Consider the following 19,618-nt stretch of genomic DNA (forward strand, 5'->3'; position numbering starts at 1 on the left):
CAAACCATTGCTTCTTGTCCTGTCTTCAGGTGCTTTGGAGAATAGCTTGACCTCCTCTTCTTTGTGACAATCGGAACACTGCTATAATGTCACCCCTCGTCCTTCTCTTCATTAAACTAGACATACCCAATTCCAGCAACTGTTTTTGTATGCTTTATGTGACTGCTCTAAGAAATAATTAACTTCCTATATGGTACAGTGTCATAACATGGATTTCATCCCACTGTTACTGATAGAATTGGCTGCTAATATCCAAAAAGTTCTACCATCTGTAAATTTACTCTTGCCCGTTACACAGCAGGAATAGCAATACAGCATCCATAGATGCAATGGCAACCAGCAAGCCACAAGGTGGCACCCACTGATTCCAATTTTTTTTTAAAATGTCAACAGTAAGAAAGTAAAAAATCTATATATTCACAGAGGATGCATAGAGAATGAAGAATCTTCATTCTCTAGTAACAACTGCCAGAAAAACATTTTGAGCCTTTATTTATAGCCATGGTTATAAAAGGAATTATTAGTCAAATTCAAAAGCCCAACACAAGCAGAATGTATGTTTCTTTTCACATTGATATTGTAGTAAATTTAAATTTCTCATTTTGTTTTCACTTATTCTATAAAGCCTATTAAGAGCAGCATAGCAATGTGTGAAATGAAAGCAAAATAAATTTCTCCTTTTCTGGTTGTTTCTTCATCCATTTAAAAGACACCACTAAGAAAATGAAACTTTAACTCTGTGTTTTGCTGATTAGTTTGTTGTTATAGAAATGACTAGTGCACATTAGTGTGTATGTATTAAGTATGCACGTATTAAGTATGGAAATGTAAAAATTTGAGGCTGTAATATTACAATGTTAACCTACTTCCCTAAAAAGACCAAAGTCAATGTTTTTCTTTCTTTTTTTCCCTTTACCCTGCTTTCTTTCTCTTCTACTTTCCCTCCCCCGTTTTCCCACTATTTTCGTTTTATTTTGCATTTTATATCCTGATAAGCTTAATGAAATTATTAAAAAAGACACCATTGAGAAATCTGTAGATTACTCCAAAATGTTCAATGCTTCTTCATTTTATTAATTTAAGATTAATGTTTTGTTTCAGATAGCTACTTTTAAGAAAACCAGAATTTTTTTGACTGAGGTAGTTGCAAATAATTAACAATCTACCCATTATTTATTATCTTCCATTTCAGCTCTCACTTAATGCCTAACGTAATAAATTTATTTCCCAAAATAATATCTGCATCTGAACAACTTCAGAGAATGAGAACAGATTGTATATTCTGACAGTTGCTGAATCTGAGAAACAATATTTCATTTTTGCCTCTAAATAAAGTTAACGTTTTGCTTTCCCTAAAGTTACAGCCATTGCATTTTTAAATCTATTTTTTATTTATAAATCCTTGACTTTGCAAATTTTAATCTCTGAATTGCTGAAGCTTCTTACCTTACATCTTCTAGTCAGTTCCTTTTATTTAGAGGTTTTGCATCTAAATAATGTTCTTCGTGTCTTCCAAAAACTGAACTACAGTATCATGTCCTGCTAGCAGAAGCATTTTAGCTGAAAAAATAACAAAATCTGTCAAGGGAGCAACTTCCTCTGAATGACTGAGAGACTTTGCTATCTATTGCTGCACAGTTAGAAGATACTTTTCCCTTCTGCATTCCGGAAATACGTATAACCAAAACCAATGCTGGATTAACAAGAAATGTTTCTTCCATGTGTTCGGTTTGGCAGACACTGTAAACCATCGCAGAGGCACATGTGATGTTTATAAATACAGTAAGGCCAATGTTGTCATAACCTCTCAGTAACAAAACACAAACCCACATATACAAAAGCAGCAGCTGAGTGGGAAAGATGAGCTTTAATTCCTTTAGCCAGTTTATAGCAAGCCAACATGTGTTGATATCAAAGTCCCCCAAAGTAAACCAACTTTTATTAGTAGGAGGATATGCAAAGCACATATGGGACCTTTTAAATGCATTCCAACAAACCTCAGCCTTACTAGAGTTCATTATTCTAACTACTTAAATATCTGCTCTGCCAGCCAAATATAGCTTCCATATTGGAATTCCAAAATCACTGGCATCATAGTTCTTCCATTTGTTGTGGCTGTGATCCATCCTAGACTATGAAAAATTCCCTAGCTTAATCCAAGGCATTTGTCTGGCTATATTGATTTCCTCCTAACAACAACAACAAACAACAACAACAACATTTCCATCTTGCGTTTTTGGTCTTATTTACTTCCTTCATGCCTTTCTGTGATGGCATCTGGCCGCAGTTTAATCAACCTCTCTCTGTAGGTGGTATCAACACTAGAGCTGCTTTAGAGTATTGAAATAAAGTGTTTTGCCTTGGAACAGGGTGAAATTTAAGAGCTATCCCATTTTAATTATAACCCTTATTTCCTTCTGGTTTTCTTTAGTGTTCAATATTCAAATTCTTATCCAATCATGTTGTCTTTCAAGAATTCAAAACAACAGCAGGAAGGATTCTCATAATTAAGTACAAAATTTTATTTCAAATCTGTCTGACCCTAAGTCCATTAAGGGAGCAAGGATTTATTAATCAATCAATGCAGGGGCCACCTGACTCTTAACAATATCTTAACATGACATTGATTGTATCATGATAAAATCTGGATTACTATAATGAGCTCTAACTGGGTTGCCCTTGAAGGTGCTTGGGAGGTTACAACTTGTCAGAATGCAGTGGCACACACAGTGTTGGGTACTCCTAGTTTTGCCTGTTTTGTCACTTCTGCATGAGTTGCACTGGCTCCCAATTTCCTCCCAAGTGTAATTCAAGGTGCTGGTTATTTTAAAGTTCTACTTGGCAGAGTAGAAGAATAGCTAGGTCTTCAATAGCATCCTGATCATCATCAGGTTAAGAGTCAGTATATCATTCCAGAAGGTAATGCATAGAAAGCATATCATTCTATGAATAAGGCTCCCCTCGTTCAGGATCTGATCGAGGAGGAATGCGCGGACCTGGCATGCATTATGGAAACCTGGTTGGGCCCGGAGGGGGGTGTCCCTCTGACTGAACTTTGCCCTCCAGGTTTCCGTGTGCTCCACCGGCCGCGGGCTCAGGGCAGGGGCGGGGGGGTGGCGGTGGTTATACGGGAGACCTTATGTCTGCGGGAGGCCACTGTCGTACAGATAATCGGGTGTGAGTCACTCCTCCTGAGGTACAGCCCTGGGGCTCAGTTGGGCCTGTTGCTGACGTACCTGGCGCCCAGCTGCGTGGCAACGGCCCTACCCAAGCTTCTTGATGCCCTCTCGGGGTTGGCGGTTGAGTTCCCTAGACTTATAGTTATGGGGGACTTTAACCTGCCTTCCCTTGGGTGGTCGTCAGAGTTGGCTCGGGAGTTCATGGCCTCCATGACGGCCATGGACATGACCCAAGTAATTCAGGGTCCAACTCATGGAGGGGGTCACACACTTGACCTTGTCTTTTTATCTGGACAGTGGCTTGATGATCTGGGAGGGGGTTCACCAACTATTGTCCCCCTGTCATGGACTGATCATTATCTCCTGTGGCTGGTCTTCTGCTTTGCCACCCCTCACCACTGGGCTGCAGAGCCGACCAGGTGGTTCTACCCCAGGCGCCTAATGGATCCAGAACGGTTCCAGACGGCGCTTGGGTCTTTACCTATCTCCCTCACTCACAGCCCGGCCGATGCCTTGGTGGATGCCAGAGAAAGGGCGGCCACTGAGGCACTCGACCGTGTTGTACCCTTGCGACCCCTGACCCGGCGCAGATCCCGTTGGGCTCCATGGTTTTCTGTGGAGCTCCGGGAGATGAAACGCAAGAGACGGAGTCTGGAGAGCTGTTGGAGATCCAGCTGATCCGAATCTGATCGACTGCGGTTAAGAACCTCAATGAAGTCTTATCTCGCTGCGATGGAGGCGGCAAAGTCTGACTACTTCGCCATCCTCATCGCTTCCACAGATAATCACCTGGCCGACCTGTTTAGGGTCACTCGCTCCCTCCTTAATCAGGAGGTGAGGGAGGAGCCCTTGCAGGGGCAGGCCGAGAAGTTTAGCCAGCATCTGACGGATAAAATCACTCAGATTCGGGCTGGTCTGGACTCCGACTGGGCAGAGTCGGACGGGGGTGAGACGAGCGGTCTTGGAAATATTATCTGGGATGAATTCGATCCTGTGACTCCAGAAGAGGTGGACAGGATCATGCAAAGGCTAAGTTCCACCATGTGTTTGTTGGACCCGTGCCCTTCCCGGCTGGTGTACACAGCCGGGAGGGGACACGAGGCTGGATCCATGCAGTAATAACTGCTTCTTTGAGGGAGGGTAGCTTCCCTACCACCTTGAAGGAGGCGGTGATGAGGCTGCTCCTCAAGAAGCCTGTCCTGGATCCAGCTGTTTTGAACAACTATTGTCCTGTCTCCAACCTTCGCTTTGTAGCGAAGGTTGTTGAGAGCGTGGTGGCACATCAGCTCCCTCTGTTCCTGGAGGAAACTGATTATCTGAACCTGTACCAATCGGGCTTCAGGCCTGGATACAGCACAGAGACGGCATTGGTCGGGCTTGTGAATGATCTCTGGCGGGCTCGGGACAGGGGTTGTTCCTCTGTCCTAGTCTTATTAGACCTCTCAGCGGCTTTCGATACCATCGACCATGGTATCTTGCTGCGGCATCTCAGGGGGTTGGGAGTGGGGGGCACTGTTCTACAGTGGTTCTCCTCTTACCTCCTGGGCCGCTTGCAGTGTTGGCAGGAGGGCAGAGGTCGGCCCCGAGGCCTCTCATTTGTGGAGTTCCTCAGGGGTCGGTCCTCTCTCCCCTCCTGTTCAACATCTATATGAAGCCGCTGGGTGAGATCATTCATGGTTTTGGGGTGGGGTATCATCAGTATGCTGATGATACCCAGCTTTTTCTCTCCACCCTGAACCAACACAGTGATGCCCTCGATGTGATGTCCGGTTGCCTGGAGGTGGTCTGGGTCTGGATGGGGAGAAACAGGCTTTGAGTTAACCCCGCCAAGACTGACTGGCTGTGCATACCGGCATCTCGGATTGACCATTTTATTCCATCGTTAATTATGGGGGGTGAGGTGTTACCCCCCGGAGATAGGGCCTGCAACTTGGGTGTCCTCCTGGACTCACGGCTCAGTTTGGAAGATCATATAGGAGCCGTGGCCAGGGGGGCTTTTGCCCAGGTTCGTCTGGTGCGCCAGTTACGGCCCTACCTGGACTGAGATGCCCTACGTACAGTCACTCATGCACTTGTGACCTCCCGGATAGACTACTGCAATGCTCTTTACATGGGGCTGCCCTTGAGGACCACTCGGAGGCTTCAGCTGGTGCAGAATGTGGCCGCACGAGTTGTGATGGGGGTTTCTCGATACTCCCATGTTACACCTCTTCTCTGTGAGCTGCATTGGCTTCCGGTTGCCCTCTGGGTGAGATTCAAGGTGCTGGTGATGACCTATAAAGTCCTAAATGGCATGGGTCCGGACTATCTTTGGGAGCTCCTGCAGCCAGCATCAATTTCCCATTGTCCTGTGCGCTCCCACAGAGAGGGTCTCCTCAGGGTGCCGCCGGTCAGGGAGTGCCGGCTGGCGGCCCCCAGGGGGACAGCATTCTCGGTGGGTGCACCTGCCCTTTGGAATCAGCTGCCAGTGGAACTCCAGATGGCCCCCAACCTTTGCTCATTTCGCCGGGACCTAAAGACTTGGCTATTCGAGCTTGCCGGCCTGGACTGAGGGTTTTTAAGGTTTTTAAGGTTTTATTTTTTATTTTTTGGGGCTATCTAATTTAATTTTTATTTTAACTTGTATATATGTTGTATTGTTTTAACCTGCGCTGTAAACCGCCCTGAGTCCCTCGGGAAAAGGGCGGTATATAAATCGAAATAAATAAATAAATAAATAAAAATTCTATAAGGTAAAGGTAAAGGTTCCCCCGCACATGCATGCTAGTCGTTTCTGACTCTAGGGGCCGGTGCTCATCTCCGTTTCAAAGCCGAAGAGCCAGTGCTTGTCCGAGGATGTCTCCGTGGTCATGTGGCTGGCATGACTAGACGCCAAAGGCGCACGGAACGCTGTTACCTTCCCACCGTAGCGGTCCCTATTTTTCTACTTGCATTTTTACCTGCTTTCAAACTGCTAGGTTGGCAGAAGCTGGGACGAGTAACAGGCGCTCACTCTGCTACGCGGCACTCGGGATTCGACCGGCCAAACTGCCGACCTTCTGATCGACAAGCTCAGCGTCCAAAATCCAGATACTACTTGATTGAGGGAACTCAAAATGTACCACCACTGCCCAATATTACCAAAGGGCCCAAACTCATAGGACAGACATGTCAAACTCAAGGCCCGTGGGCCAGATCCAGCCCGCGATGTTTAGATCTGGCCCGCAAACAGACTAGTAGAGGTGATTGGGTAGTTAACTCCTTGCTTCTTTGGGTGTCTTGTCAGTGGCAGCAGTGCTAGCACAGGACAGGCAGTGGGAGCCTCTCCAACAATGGAGCTATGTGGCAGCAGTAACTGCGGGGGCGGGTGGGCGGGCATGGCTAAAGCATGCTCTGCCTGACAGCAAGTCGCTGGCGAGGGAAGGAAAGGTAGGGAAAGAAAGAGAAAGGATGGGAGGCACTTAGGTCCTGTGTTTCAACCCTCCCTGCCTCATCCCCTTTTCCTCCTCCTCTTCCTTCATCTGTGCTGCATGTTCCCACAAGTAGCCACTCAGCTCACAGACTTTTCCCCAAAGACAGGAGGAAATGCAAGACAGGAGGCTTGCGTGCGCCAGATCCGGGCCAAAGCTAGTTGAGAAATCTAAGCCACGTGCTGAAATGCATACACTTCTTTCGGAGCTGCTGCTGCCCATCTGGGCAAGAGATCTGCGGCTCGACTCAGCCTTCCATCCTTCCGAGGTAGGTAAAATGAGGACCCAGATTGTTGGGGGCAATTAAGCTGACTTTGTAATAATGCCGCTTGAGGGGGTGTGTGAAAGCCCTAATAAGCAGGCATATACATAGAATGAAGGCTACTACTAAGCTTGTAAGCCGCCCTGAGTCTTCGGAGAAGGGCGGGATATAAATGGGATTAAAATAAAAAATAAAAATAAAATAATACTCTCTACTGCTCAATCTCTCCAGTCTCAGGTAATTGGGACTCAAGAGTTCCAGGAAGAGTGCAGCCCCCTTATGCCCCAGAAAATCCGGACTCACAGCATCCTACTGAGCCTCCAAAGTGGATAACTAGAGCACTCTCAACTGCTTGCCTCACGCAGCACCTGGGACTTTGAGCTTTCTGTGCAGTCTCATACTCCACATATACATATTATCTGTCACATAATGAGCACTGTAACACAGAAAGTTAACTTTATAAGAGCCAAAGGTTCAAATCACCATCAATTTAAGTCTTTTCTGGAGGAAATACATTCTGAACTTGGTGATCTGCCCTATCACACAGAGGTGTGATGGCTAGGTTGAGAAAAAGTGCTCAATAGATTTTTCAAGTTGCGTAAGGAAATCTGTCAGTTCATGGAAGGTAAAGGAAAAGGCTCCACAGTATTGTGAGATGAAAAGTGGCTGTGTATGAGTTAACTTTTCTGTGCAACATAACTAAACATCTCACTGCATTAAATCTTCAACTTCAGGGATGGGACCGTGTGATCACGGACATGTATGATTGAGTGAAAGCCTTCCAAATTGAAGCTGCGACTGTGGGAGACTCAGATGCAGCAAGGAAAGTTGAGTCATCTCTCCTGTTGCCAAGCAATCATAAACCAAGTCTCCACCGCTGTGTTCTCAGATGCTTGTTTTGCTGATAAACTGAGCACACTTCCATTGGAGTTTAGACGTCACTTTGTTAACTTTTAAGCACAGAAATTCAATTTTGGGATGCTCAGTAATCCATTTGCAGTTGACGTGGAGAAAGCATCTGCAAACATACAGATGGAACTAATAGAACTCCAATGTAACAGCACCCTTAAGGCAAAGTATGATTTTGCAGGGCCCGCACAGTTCATCAATTTCTTCCCTAAAATGACGTGCCAATTCCCCCTACAAGCTGCTCGAATGCTCTACACCAGGGTGTCAAACTGCCGGCCCATAGGTCGGTTTCATCATACCAAAGCCATGCCCAACCCATTGCCGGCAATGCAGAAAGAGTCGCAATATGTCGTGACACGTCGTGTGATGTTGTGAGTTTGACACCCGTGCTCTACATGTTTGGTAGTACATACCTGTGTGAGCAACGTTTCTCTGTGATGAAGGTGAACAAAAGCGCACAGAGAAGTCTTCTCACTGATCCACACCCCCACTCTATCCTGAGAGTTTCCACAGAACCTAACCTCAAGTATGAATCAACTTGTAGGCAAGAAAATATGCCAAACATCCAGCTTGGATAAAATGGCATGAGAGAGAACTAAATAGCTTATATTTTCTTTGTTTAAAATTTGTTTTTGCAGATGTATTTGAAATATTTGTTCATATTTCATGTTAATCCTGTTTGGCCCATGTCTTAGACATAATACACTCCTCAACTAATATGATAGTCTTATGTGCAACTGGCCCTTTGAGGGCAATCATAATGCTGATGCGGCATTTCAGATAACCTGATCTATAGCAGCTGCTCTTCTTCTAATTGTTTGAGTGATGAAAGTAAGGAAAAATTAAGTACTTTTCCACGCTATCTGTTACATAGACCTAAGTGAGTGGAGAGGCAAATAACTAGGGAAGAAGTTAGTGCAAAGTTGATGAAAAGATGTAAGATCATCTGAAGTACAGTTACCAACAGGAGCAGTTCAGCTGTCTCCTTCTCACATACATTTTACATGAGCAACTTGCTACCCCCCATTACAATACAGAGATCCAAAGAAAATCTATGGTGATAGGAGAAAAAAGCATAAAATACTCATAAAGCATCTACTGTTGCCCCCTCCCCAATTAAAAAAAACTTACCTCACTAAAACTAGCTCAGTTCTTCCAGGGAGGTTAGTAATTAAAATGATTAATGCAAAATGATAGAGCAAGCCTCCATAACTAAATATGGCAATCACCTGTGGGCCAAGGAAGACCTGCAAGTCCATTCCCTACCCATTATAAAGAGTGTCTCCTACCAAGGCTTCCACTAAGCCATTGTCCTGTCTCATTCATAGATTTTGAATACTGTAGATTTTGAATCTGGCTTCATCATCTTTTGCTTGGAACTTCCCTATTTTCCAGAAACTATGGGTTTGGGTTCTTTTGTATAGGCACCTCTTTTTTGTCTTCTTCCTCAAAACATTTTGGTCTACATATCGTGTTAAGACATAATTTGGAACCATGTGCCCTAGTTGACATATAACTTTAACATATGCTTTATTAGATTTTATTCTTGCCTCTTCTTTAAGAGCTATTCTCAGTATAACATCCTGTGAGATAGATGGGATTGAGAAAGAACATCTGGTCCAAATCACCCAATAGGTTTCCATAAATAATAAGAATATATGTCACATAAATTCTTCTTTAACAGAGTGGCGTTGAACAAGAAGAGCATATGCACGTTAGAACTGCTAAATATGTTTATATGAGGGATGGTGGAGGATAAACAAATTGAATATTAGCTAGTCCTTATTAAAAGAGATAAACAGAATTAAGAGAATGAAGTCAGAGGGTTATAAGAAACTTTAGTGGTCATCCACTTCCTCTCTATCCAGTATATGAATTCTCAGAAGTCTTTCTCAACCTTCACAACATTAAGACCTGTGAGACTTCAACTCTCAGAATTTTCCAGGAAGGTGGAGAATTTGGGGAGTTGAAGGTCAAAGGTCTTAAAGTTGCAAAGGTTAAGAAACACTACCTCAGATAAATGGCTTTCCAATCTTTTTTTTTTTAAAAAAAACCCTCCATGATGGAGCATTCACAACTTTGGGAGGCAGGCAGTTCTACCATTTAACAGCTCTCACAGTCAGGAAATTCCTCCTTATTTCAAATTTGGATTTCTCACTGTAGATCTTCCACCCACTGGTTCCTGTCCTATCCCTAGGTGCTCTGAAGAATTCATACCATATTTTAACAATATATCTCCAGGTATTGGAAGATTGGTACCATCTCTCCCCTTTTCAGCTTCAACATTCATGGTGATGTTGATGATTAGATTTATAAGCTGCCAAACTCACTTCAACAGTTTTCCTTCTCTCAACAATAGCATGGTATAACAGAAAGCTTGCAATAGTGGTGAATGAACCAAAAGCATTGGTTTTAAAACTGGGGTGATAAGGGCATAAGCTAGAGCTATTTGCAACCAGTTGTTTGAGAATCTACTTTGGAATTGCTGCTGCTAAAACCTTTTTTTCCAACAATTTTTAAAATTTTATTCAAAATGTTAAAATACAAACTTCAATTTTTTTGACAAAGACAAAACAAAACTAGACAAAATATTTTAAAAATTTTTTTAAAGTGCCCCTGCTAAGACTTTTATGTAAAACAACACTCTGGTTTCTTTCTGGGGTTAATGTCATTTTTCAAGACCAGGAAAAGCAGTAATTGGGTCAAACAGTGTACAAATCTCTGGTCTAAAGCTAAGGCAAATAACATATCATTGAAAGTTCAGAACTTGACTATCAAAATCAGCAGGAGAAGGTAGTGACATAAGATACCTAGCAGTTGCTTCTTTCCATGTATACATGTTAAGTAATCACAGTTGCAATAATATATTACTTGAGAACAGGATTAGAGCCAATAGTTTAGTTTATCCTGCTGGAAAAAGGAAGAGGCAAAGCAATCTAAGGAAAAGCAGAATGAATCTGAAATTTTTAAAGAAAATATGAACAAAAAGCAAACAATTTGTGTTTAAAAAAATGGACATGGAGAAGCGTATCGTTACATAGAAAAGAGAGAAAAAAAGTCTTTTGATGCTACCTGCTTTCTCTGAAAAAGAGAATAAACTGGAAAAATAAAAACAAAAAGAGAGGATTATGTATTGAAAGATTTGGATCCAATATTTGGTATCTCTTTGCATCCAACGTAAATTTTCCCCATATAATCTATTATTAACACTTCAGGGGTGAGTACATATGCCATATTTCTGGATGCAAACTTGCTTCTGTTAAAATACTGTAATTATAGCAAAGGGTTCTTACAAGACAACAAACAGGCTTTTCAGCACTTGCTTACAATGTGTTGTGCCAGAAATCACAGCAATAGAAACTAATCACCACCTGGCTGGCTGTCTTGCCACTCAAAAGAAAAAGACAACCAAATGTGTAAAACAAGCCATCCAAATCTCAAAGCTGATACGGTACCTTCAGTTTCGTTCACAGCATATTAAAGGGCTTGGCTACATGGAGCAATTATTCCTTTGCTTTTTTTTTTTTTTTGCTTCATGCCTTTTTTCCCCTTTGACTTACTCTTCATTATTCCTTTTCTGTATCTCACATAATGTTTCTTTATGAGGATATGTACTATTTTTTTTCTTTTAAAAAAAGTAACCAACGGAAGAGGGAGTAGTCTTTCTAAGCAAGAGAGTTTTATCTATAAGATGTAAGAAGAGTTCTTTCGAGTCCAATTTTAAAGACAGAAATAAACTCTTCCATTCCAACTATTATGTCGTGGGCTCTGATGAGCAGGAACGAGAACACGCAGAGGAGTACAGACAAACACATACTTTATTTAAGCCGAAACTGTACTGAGAGATTGGAGTCACCCTGTCACCAGTGGCGTAGCGTGGGTTGTCAGCACCCGGGGCAAGGCAAGTAATTTGCACCCCCCCCTCCACAGTGGGCGGCGACCCGGCGGCTCGGATCGGATTCGCACAGCCAGCACTGCAGTGAGAGAGAGTGAGTGAGCCAGGCAGGGGCAGAGAGCTGCGAGTGCGAGCGCGCCCCCCTCAGATGTTGCGCCCGGTGCGGCCGGCCCCCCCTGCACCCCCCACGCTACGCCACTGCCTGTCACAATATATAGCCAGGCCCTATGGTATTAACCAATTGGATTGAAGCTATACTTGCTGCACAAAGTAGACCAATAGCAGGACTGGCGACGTCCTGTCTGAGCAAAGCACGTGGTGATATTCCAAAAGCCCAGTACATAACACCAACCACCATGGATTTAGCTGGAAAAAGGAAGTTATCTCTTCTCCTAAAGAGCTGCTGCCTTTTCTACATGTGCACTCCCCCCCTCCCCAGTTTCCTCAGTCTGTTCTGCAACGGCTAAAAATAGAATGTGCGCTGGTAAAGGTGCTTCCTTATACACATTCTTTGTCCTTTCCCACCACTTCCTTCCTTAGAATCACTTAACTGAGGATTCTGAACAAGATGCAAACCATCCTCACAACAGCTACTGTAGTGACTCTTTTCTGGCTGTGAAACCTAGTAACATCCCCATCCATAGCAAACTGACTGCTGATCAGAAAATTAATTTCTAGGCAGAAGTGGACATTTTAACTCACCACCTGTAGCACGACATACCTCCACTGGGCTACCAGAGATCCAGGCAAGAGGTATAGAGGAATCACTCCACAAGAAGCAACAGATAGTTGAGTTTATATTTATAAATGTTAATTCCTGCTACATTAATAACTGCAGCAATGCTTTGGATTTGCTATACAAAGCGTGCTCTTGAGTAATTCTCAAACAAATGCAGAATTCTAAGTCCCTATTTTCACAGGTGTTTTGCACCAATGATTAACTTCTGTTTCAAAATCCTGTGCAACTTACTAAAATCAGGCAGCTCCCTTGGTGGCAATACTTTTCTGATAGAATTAATGTATTTTATTCAAAGAGAGTGGGCACTGAGATTTTGAAAGGGAAAAGGGTTTTTAAGGAAATATCTGATCTAAGCAGTAAAAAGTGGTGATTATTTCTCCTGGACAGCCTCTATTTGCACAATTTTAAAGTAGTTGTTTGTACCAGCAGTTATTTTTAGTTTGGGAAAGCCTTGGTGATAAAGTGGCCATAAATAGATCCCAAAATAAAATTAACGTGATGCTTCCATTCTGTTTTACAAGGCTAGATATCTTGGGGAAAAAGATTTTAGGAAAAGAACAACTACTTTCCGCAGTATGAAAGATTACTATTTAATACCCATTCTGGTACAGAAGTCTAAAAAATTTACTAGAGCACCAATAAAAGCCCATGTATGTACTTAAAATCATGATAAATAGAATGAGATAGGGATAGGGCTAAGAAATGGATGATATATATTTCCCCAAATGTAGAAAAAAGTGAACATTTGCATTTGGCTTTACAATTTGTGGAAGTTAACTATCATCAGTGCTAAGACCTGGAGCTACAGTACAGTTCTATAAATGGTTACTCTGTAGTTCAGTTCCACTGTTTCCCTCCAGGAACTACTGATATTCCTCGACTTACAACCATTCATTCATTCTATTCAAATGCCTGATCTCCGCTCCTTCCGGCGCGATCTTAAAACCCACCTTTTTGAACAAGCCGGCCTGACCTGATGGGATGAGGTTGGGTTTTATAAATTGGTCTTAACTTTTAATCTGTACTAATTTATTACGGGCATCGCTGTTTAATTACTTTTTAATAATTTTTAATTTTTGTATCTTGTTTTTATTATGTATTGCCCTGTTCACCGCCCTGAGTCCTTCGGGAGAAGGGCGGTATACAAAATAAATAAATAAATAAATAAATAAATAAATAAATAAATAAATAAATAAATAAATAAATAAATAAATAAATAAATAAATAAATAAATAAATAAATAAATTCAGCTCTATCTATTATAGCCCCAACATCTCAGCAGGTATTATGGAAGGATCTAAACTTTTCAAATACAATGAATCTATTTACAGTCTCAATAAATAAGCATTCTGACTTTTCATAAACAAATAGTGGGCTGGCATATGCTGTTCAATCATTCCCACCTGGTTACTTTTATCAGCAAGGGTAACTAAACAAAGTGCAGTTTACCTATTAGTTTTTCTGGCATGATGTGTGAACCAGGATTTCTGCTACATCTCTATTAAACAAGAAATGGTGGCCAAAAACAAATCAAGGTTTTCAACTTGGACTTATTAGGAAGAAACATAGGTCAGCATTCCTGGTTCAAAAATGGTAGCAGTAACCAAATTATGGAAGAAGGTGCCAAGGTTTGATTGTTCTTCCTAATCAAGATGCAACCTGAATAAATAGGTTTAGGAATTCTACTGTTTATCTATAAAAATTTATATGATCATTAGGTAGCACTAAAGGGAAACAGAAAACATTAATTCTTTGATACCATCTAGTGCAGAGCTTTTCAATCTTTTTACCCATTGTACCGCTTTTAGGAAATGGCAATATCTGAGTACCACCAGTCGCCTAGCAAGGTGTCAAAAACTTGATGACCCCCCCCCAAAAAAAGGTCTGTTTGAAGTTACAATGGCACCGAAAAAAGTGCCCCCCAAGCCACAGTCGAGCAAGACACCTGCCTGCCTGCCCGCCCGGCAGTGCTCTTCCTCCTGTCCGAGATATTGTTGTGAGATTTCTGTTGAGTATTGGCAGAGGGGTGGGGGTGTTTGGTTTTTATTCCCCCCTATCTGCTGGGTGGTTGCAGCAGGTTTTGGTCACTTCACATGACCCTGGGACATTGTGACCGTCATAAATATGAATCAGTTGCCAAGCATCTGAATGTAAATCACAAGACCCTGGAGATGCTGCAACATTCCAGCTTATTGGTGCTTCTTCCAGGCTCAGCAGAAGCACCAGAATCAGCACCGAGCTCCAGCTGGAGCCTGGCACTGATCCTAGTGCTTCCGCTGAGCCCTGACAGCCCTGCAGCTCCAGCCATCTCTTGCTCAGGCTTGTGCGGTGCTGCCACCAGTTCAGCTCATTCCCCTCCCCTGCTACCACTTTTCTAGGATGGTTGCATACCACCTGCCAGGTGCCAATGTACCACAGATGGTACCTGTACCACTGGTTGAAAAGCCCTGATCTAGTGCAGGGGTGTCAAACTCCCGGCCTGTGGGCCAGACATGTCATCCGGAAGCCACGCCCACCCCATTGCCGGCAATGACAAAAATGTCCTGATATGTTGTGCGATGTCACATGATGTCGCTAGTTTGACATGTCTGATCTAGTGGTTACTCTAAGTTTGTAATCAGATCCAATAACCCTAGACATTATTGGCATGATGTATAATTGCAGCTAGTGACCAGTGCATAGCTTTTAGTAAACTATGATTTGGTTCAACACAACTGCCTTGATTCACACAACAGTACAGGCCCAAACAAAACAAAGTATAGTATGTTATTTACTAGGAAAATGGCGAACAATATTTATTGGCTCACAGAAGTTAGTTAAATAGTTAAGATTTTTGTTTCGTCTGTCACATGTCTTTTCAGTGTGTGATTCCTTACTAATGAATTTATCCATGGATTACTTTTGACTACTCCAATAAGTAATAAATGTATTTTTTCAAACAGCTTTATGATCACTGTTTATGATTAAGAGTTACAATCAGTCCCCAAATCGGTTACTTCTAGAATAAGTACAATATAATTATACAAGATACAGAACTACAAACTATCCAACCATGTATAACTCAGCATATGGCAGCAACCCAGGATGTATGATTAGTTTTATTCAGTGTGTGTGAACCCAAAATATTTGACTGATGCACTATGTTGAACTTAAGTAAGTTATCAGAACTCAAGACACCATAAAAAGAAAGTGATGGACAATTCTTCATTTGCCAGTCAAGCTTACCTTAAACATTTGCAACATTCCATCAATTTTACAGCCATTATTTAACAGGTCGAATGGTTAACCTTTTTAACACTCTCCCTAATGTGACTTCTTTTAACACATTTGGCAAAATAATTAAGGGGGGAAAGACAAAAGGAGGTAATTTTCACACATTGGTGTCATTTTTATGGCCCCAGAGAAGCAGGTTCTCAAATAAGAGAACCAAAGAACATTTAATAAATGAAGGTCTTGGACTTACCCTTACATCTCCATTGATAGTTCTGGGCATGTGATTAAAGACATGGGCAGGATCCTTGTTGTAAACTTTAAGGAAAGATTTGTCTTGAATATTCCTAGAATTAAAAATAAAACACACATGCACACGTAAGGGAAGAAAGGACTTTATCTCAGCCCGTTTACTTTATTTGAATAATCTAGGTAGTGACTGGTGAATGAAGAAGCTGCACATTGCACAAACAATAAAAACATTGCTCACTCATCCCCTGGAAGGGAATTTTCTTCTAAGATAAACTCATTTCAAGTTTCATTAAAGATGCTGCAATAACGGTACAAAATCCAACACATTTCATAAATATTTTTATTGGCTTTTGTCAGTACCTTATTACCAAGGCAGCCATATCTTCCCTCTGATTTGAAGTAAGGATACATATTAAAATAAAGCATCAAAACAATATTTGTCAAAGATCCTTAGGATTAAAATGTTTGAGTAACAGATTAACTCCAATCGTTTCAAATGCATAAAGTGAGATCTATTGCTGAATAAACATGAACAGCTTTAAACTGCAAATATCTATAATACATGCTCGATACTAAAATTTTTGTTTTTAAATTCTCAAGATGAATTTTCAGTTAACAAAACTGCTATCTAACTCCATAAATTAAAAAGTCAATGGGTTTGCCATTTAGTTTAAAACCTACCTTAGAGTTTACAGATTAGAGGTCTGCAGTAAATCCTGCTGTTTTCTCCTGCTGCAATAAAGGCCTACAAAGAATGTAATCTAAACACATTTATGCCGTTTTAAAGTTCTGATGCCTTTCATTTAGTACCAATCATCGTCAGAGAAACTGCATGTTACACCGAATTCCTCTGCTCCAGGTGCAGTTATATGTTTAGTGGGCTGATCTTAATCAGTGGGATTATCATTTTGATGGAGGGGGGGGGAAAGAGAGAGAGAGACATGGTGAAGGATTTTTGGACAAGTCTAGTTTCTTTTAAAGTTGCTGGTAGTTGCTTTGGATCTGTAACTAGTTAGAACTTGCATTGCTTCTATCAAATTCAAGCAGTCTGCCAGGAAAAGTCAGAGAGCTGAAATGACGAAACAATGTTCACTGTTAAGAAATGTAGGGTTAATTAGATGTTTAGATATAATGAAGTCAGCACTGAGCAGAAACCACAAGAAAAATATATGCCCACGGTCAATGGAAGTTTATCGCGAGTTACGATGGTGCTGAAAAAGTGTCTTATGATCCATCCTTAAAGTTAGAACTGTTGCACTACCTCCTGGGGTCATGTAATTGTAATTTGTGAACTTGGCAACTGGCTCACATTTATGACCGTTCTGGTGTCCTGAAATCATGGGATCACAATTTGCAACCTTTCCAGGCAACTTCTGACCAAGCAAAGTAAATGGTGAAAGCCAGAGTTGCACAACTACAGGTAGTCCTCGACTTACAACAGTTCATTTAGTGACATTTCAAAGTTACAACTGCACTGAAAAAATTGACTTGTGGCCATTTTTCACACTTACGACCATTGCAGTATCTCCCATGATCATGTGATCAAAATTCAGATGCTTGGCAGCTGACTCATATTTATGAGCGTCCTGGGGGTCATGTGATCACCTTTTGTGACCTTCTTACAAGCAAAGTCAGTGGGGAAGCCAGATTCACTTAACAACCGTGTTACTAACTTAATAACTGCAATGATTTATAAAATAATATAAATAGGGCAAAATTCACAACAAATGACTCACTTAGCAAAAAAAAAGTTGGGGCCCAATTGTAGTCGTAAGTCAAGAACTATCTGTTTGTGATTCACAATGACCACATTAAAAATGGTTGTGAAATCAGATCCAGTCATCAGATGATTCAGTTAATGACTGCAGTGTTTAGTGACAAAATTCTGCTCCCAGCTGTGATCTGTCTGGCTGGGGAATTTGGGAGCTGAAGTCCACATGTCTTAAAGTTACCAAAACTGAGGAACACTGAGCTAGCTGCTTCCTGCTTTCTCATATTTAGCATTAAAGTTGATCAAGATAAACAAGGCTTTTCTAAGACAGCAGATCACAACTTTTCAATCACAACAAAGTAAGGCTGAAACTGAGTATGTAACAGAATGAAGAGGCAGCATTATTTCTATCATCTTCTCTTCAGTGTTAACTTTTTACCTGCAGATTGTCTGTATATCTTAGGAACACAAGAAGTTGCTCTTTTCAATTTTGTCAACACTAGGTGGAATTTTTTTTAAATTCCATTTATATCCCGCCCTTCTCCGAAGACTCAGGGCGGCTTACAAGCTTAGCAGTAGCCTTCATTCTATGTATATGCCTGCTTATTAGGGCTTTCACACAAACCCCAAGCGGCATTATTACAAAGTCAGCTTATTGCCCCCAACAATCTGGGTCCTCATTTTACCTACCTCGGAAGGATGGAAGGCTGAGTCAACCTTGAGCCTGGTGGGATGCGAACCTGCACTAATTGCAGGCAGCTGGTGTTACTTAAGGAGGCATTAGCCCACTGCTCCACCAAGGCTCTTTTTACCATTTCTGTCATGAGTCTTGCCACTCCTGTTTAGACAGCACGTATGGATCCTACGTGCCGGGCTAAACAGGGAGGTACATAAACAAGTACACCCCACACAAATGACAACGTTCAAAATGTGTTCTTCCACAAGTAATCTGAAATTGCAAATCTACATCTCCAGGCTCAATCAGTGCATTTTTGCACACATGTAGATGTCTAAGCAACAGCCATCTGGCAGACTGCCTGCTGGGATCCACTTTGTAGTGAAGAACACAAAATTGTCTGTGGAAAGCTTTTTCAACCTAAGGGCCCAACATTGAATATCCTCCCCTCCCCCCCTCCCCCGAGTATCTAGCTTGGTACCCACTTTGCTTTTATAAAAGTGCTGATTTTCATATTTCATAGCCTTTTCAAGATTTTATGACAAGCTACTCAAATAATGTACAGTATCTGAAAGGAAGGATAAAACTCACCAGCAACAGCATTATCATAATAATTACAAAAATGACAACATTAAGAAGAGTCTTTACAGAAATGTTTTCTGAGTGGGGAGTGCATGACTTTGTGACCTGGAGACTGCCTGGACTAGTCTCTGCAATTTTCTTGGGAAGATTTTCAGAAATGGCTTGCCCTTTCTTAGGGGTGAGAAAGAGTGATTGGCTGAAGTAACAATGCTAATGACCATTGTTGTTTCAAGGAGTTTATTAGTATGTTTTAATTGCTCCTTCATATTAAGAAAAATCTAGAAGTTTAGAGTTCATTCTGAGCTAGCTTGCCTAGTATTTTACTCTTGTTTACTGAATAAAGAGGAGGTGGGGGGAGGAATCCTCATATAGCTTCAAAACTTTTCCTGCTGTGAAAGTTTGAGACTCTCAGTTCCCATCCAAGAGTCGTATACCACTCAGTCAAGATCAGGTATTGCAATCTCCTGTTCACAGTACAGTCATGATGTTGTGGTATCAGATTTGATAAAAACCATAGGATTGCTATGGGTTCTTACAATCTTCTCCACAAAGGTCAACGACCCAACTTCCACTGGGTACTGTGGAAAATGGCTGCCCTTGGTGTATCTTTAAGGAGCTCCTTGCAATTTGTAAAAGATTTGGGTAGCATCTTGCTTGGTATGTATGCTTTTCATGTTATGCTTTTAAATTTGTTTGCTTGAGCTAATAATAAAGGTTAAAATCCCTTTATTTACTGAAATGTTCATTGTCTTTG

The 19,618-nt window shown here is 41.6% G+C and overlaps 1 protein-coding gene across 8 annotated transcripts in view; it reads right to left on the minus strand.

Annotated features, from left to right (window-relative positions):
• Positions 1 to 19,618, minus strand: part of KIAA1217 — a 232,825-nt gene that overhangs the window by 108,363 nt on the left and 104,844 nt on the right. For all 8 annotated transcript variants that reach the window (XM_083376374.1, XM_083376368.1, XM_083376370.1 and 5 more), the window contains exon 4: positions 15,897 to 15,990. In XM_083376374.1, the coding sequence (XP_083232500.1) occupies positions 15,897 to 15,990 (94 nt within the window). The remainder of the gene's footprint in view (positions 1 to 15,896; positions 15,991 to 19,618) is intronic.

The sequence above is a fragment of the Vipera ursinii genome (genome assembly GCF_947247035.1).
Source record: "Vipera ursinii genome assembly, chromosome: Z".
In the NCBI taxonomy this organism is placed as follows: domain Eukaryota; kingdom Metazoa; phylum Chordata; class Lepidosauria; order Squamata; family Viperidae; genus Vipera; species Vipera ursinii.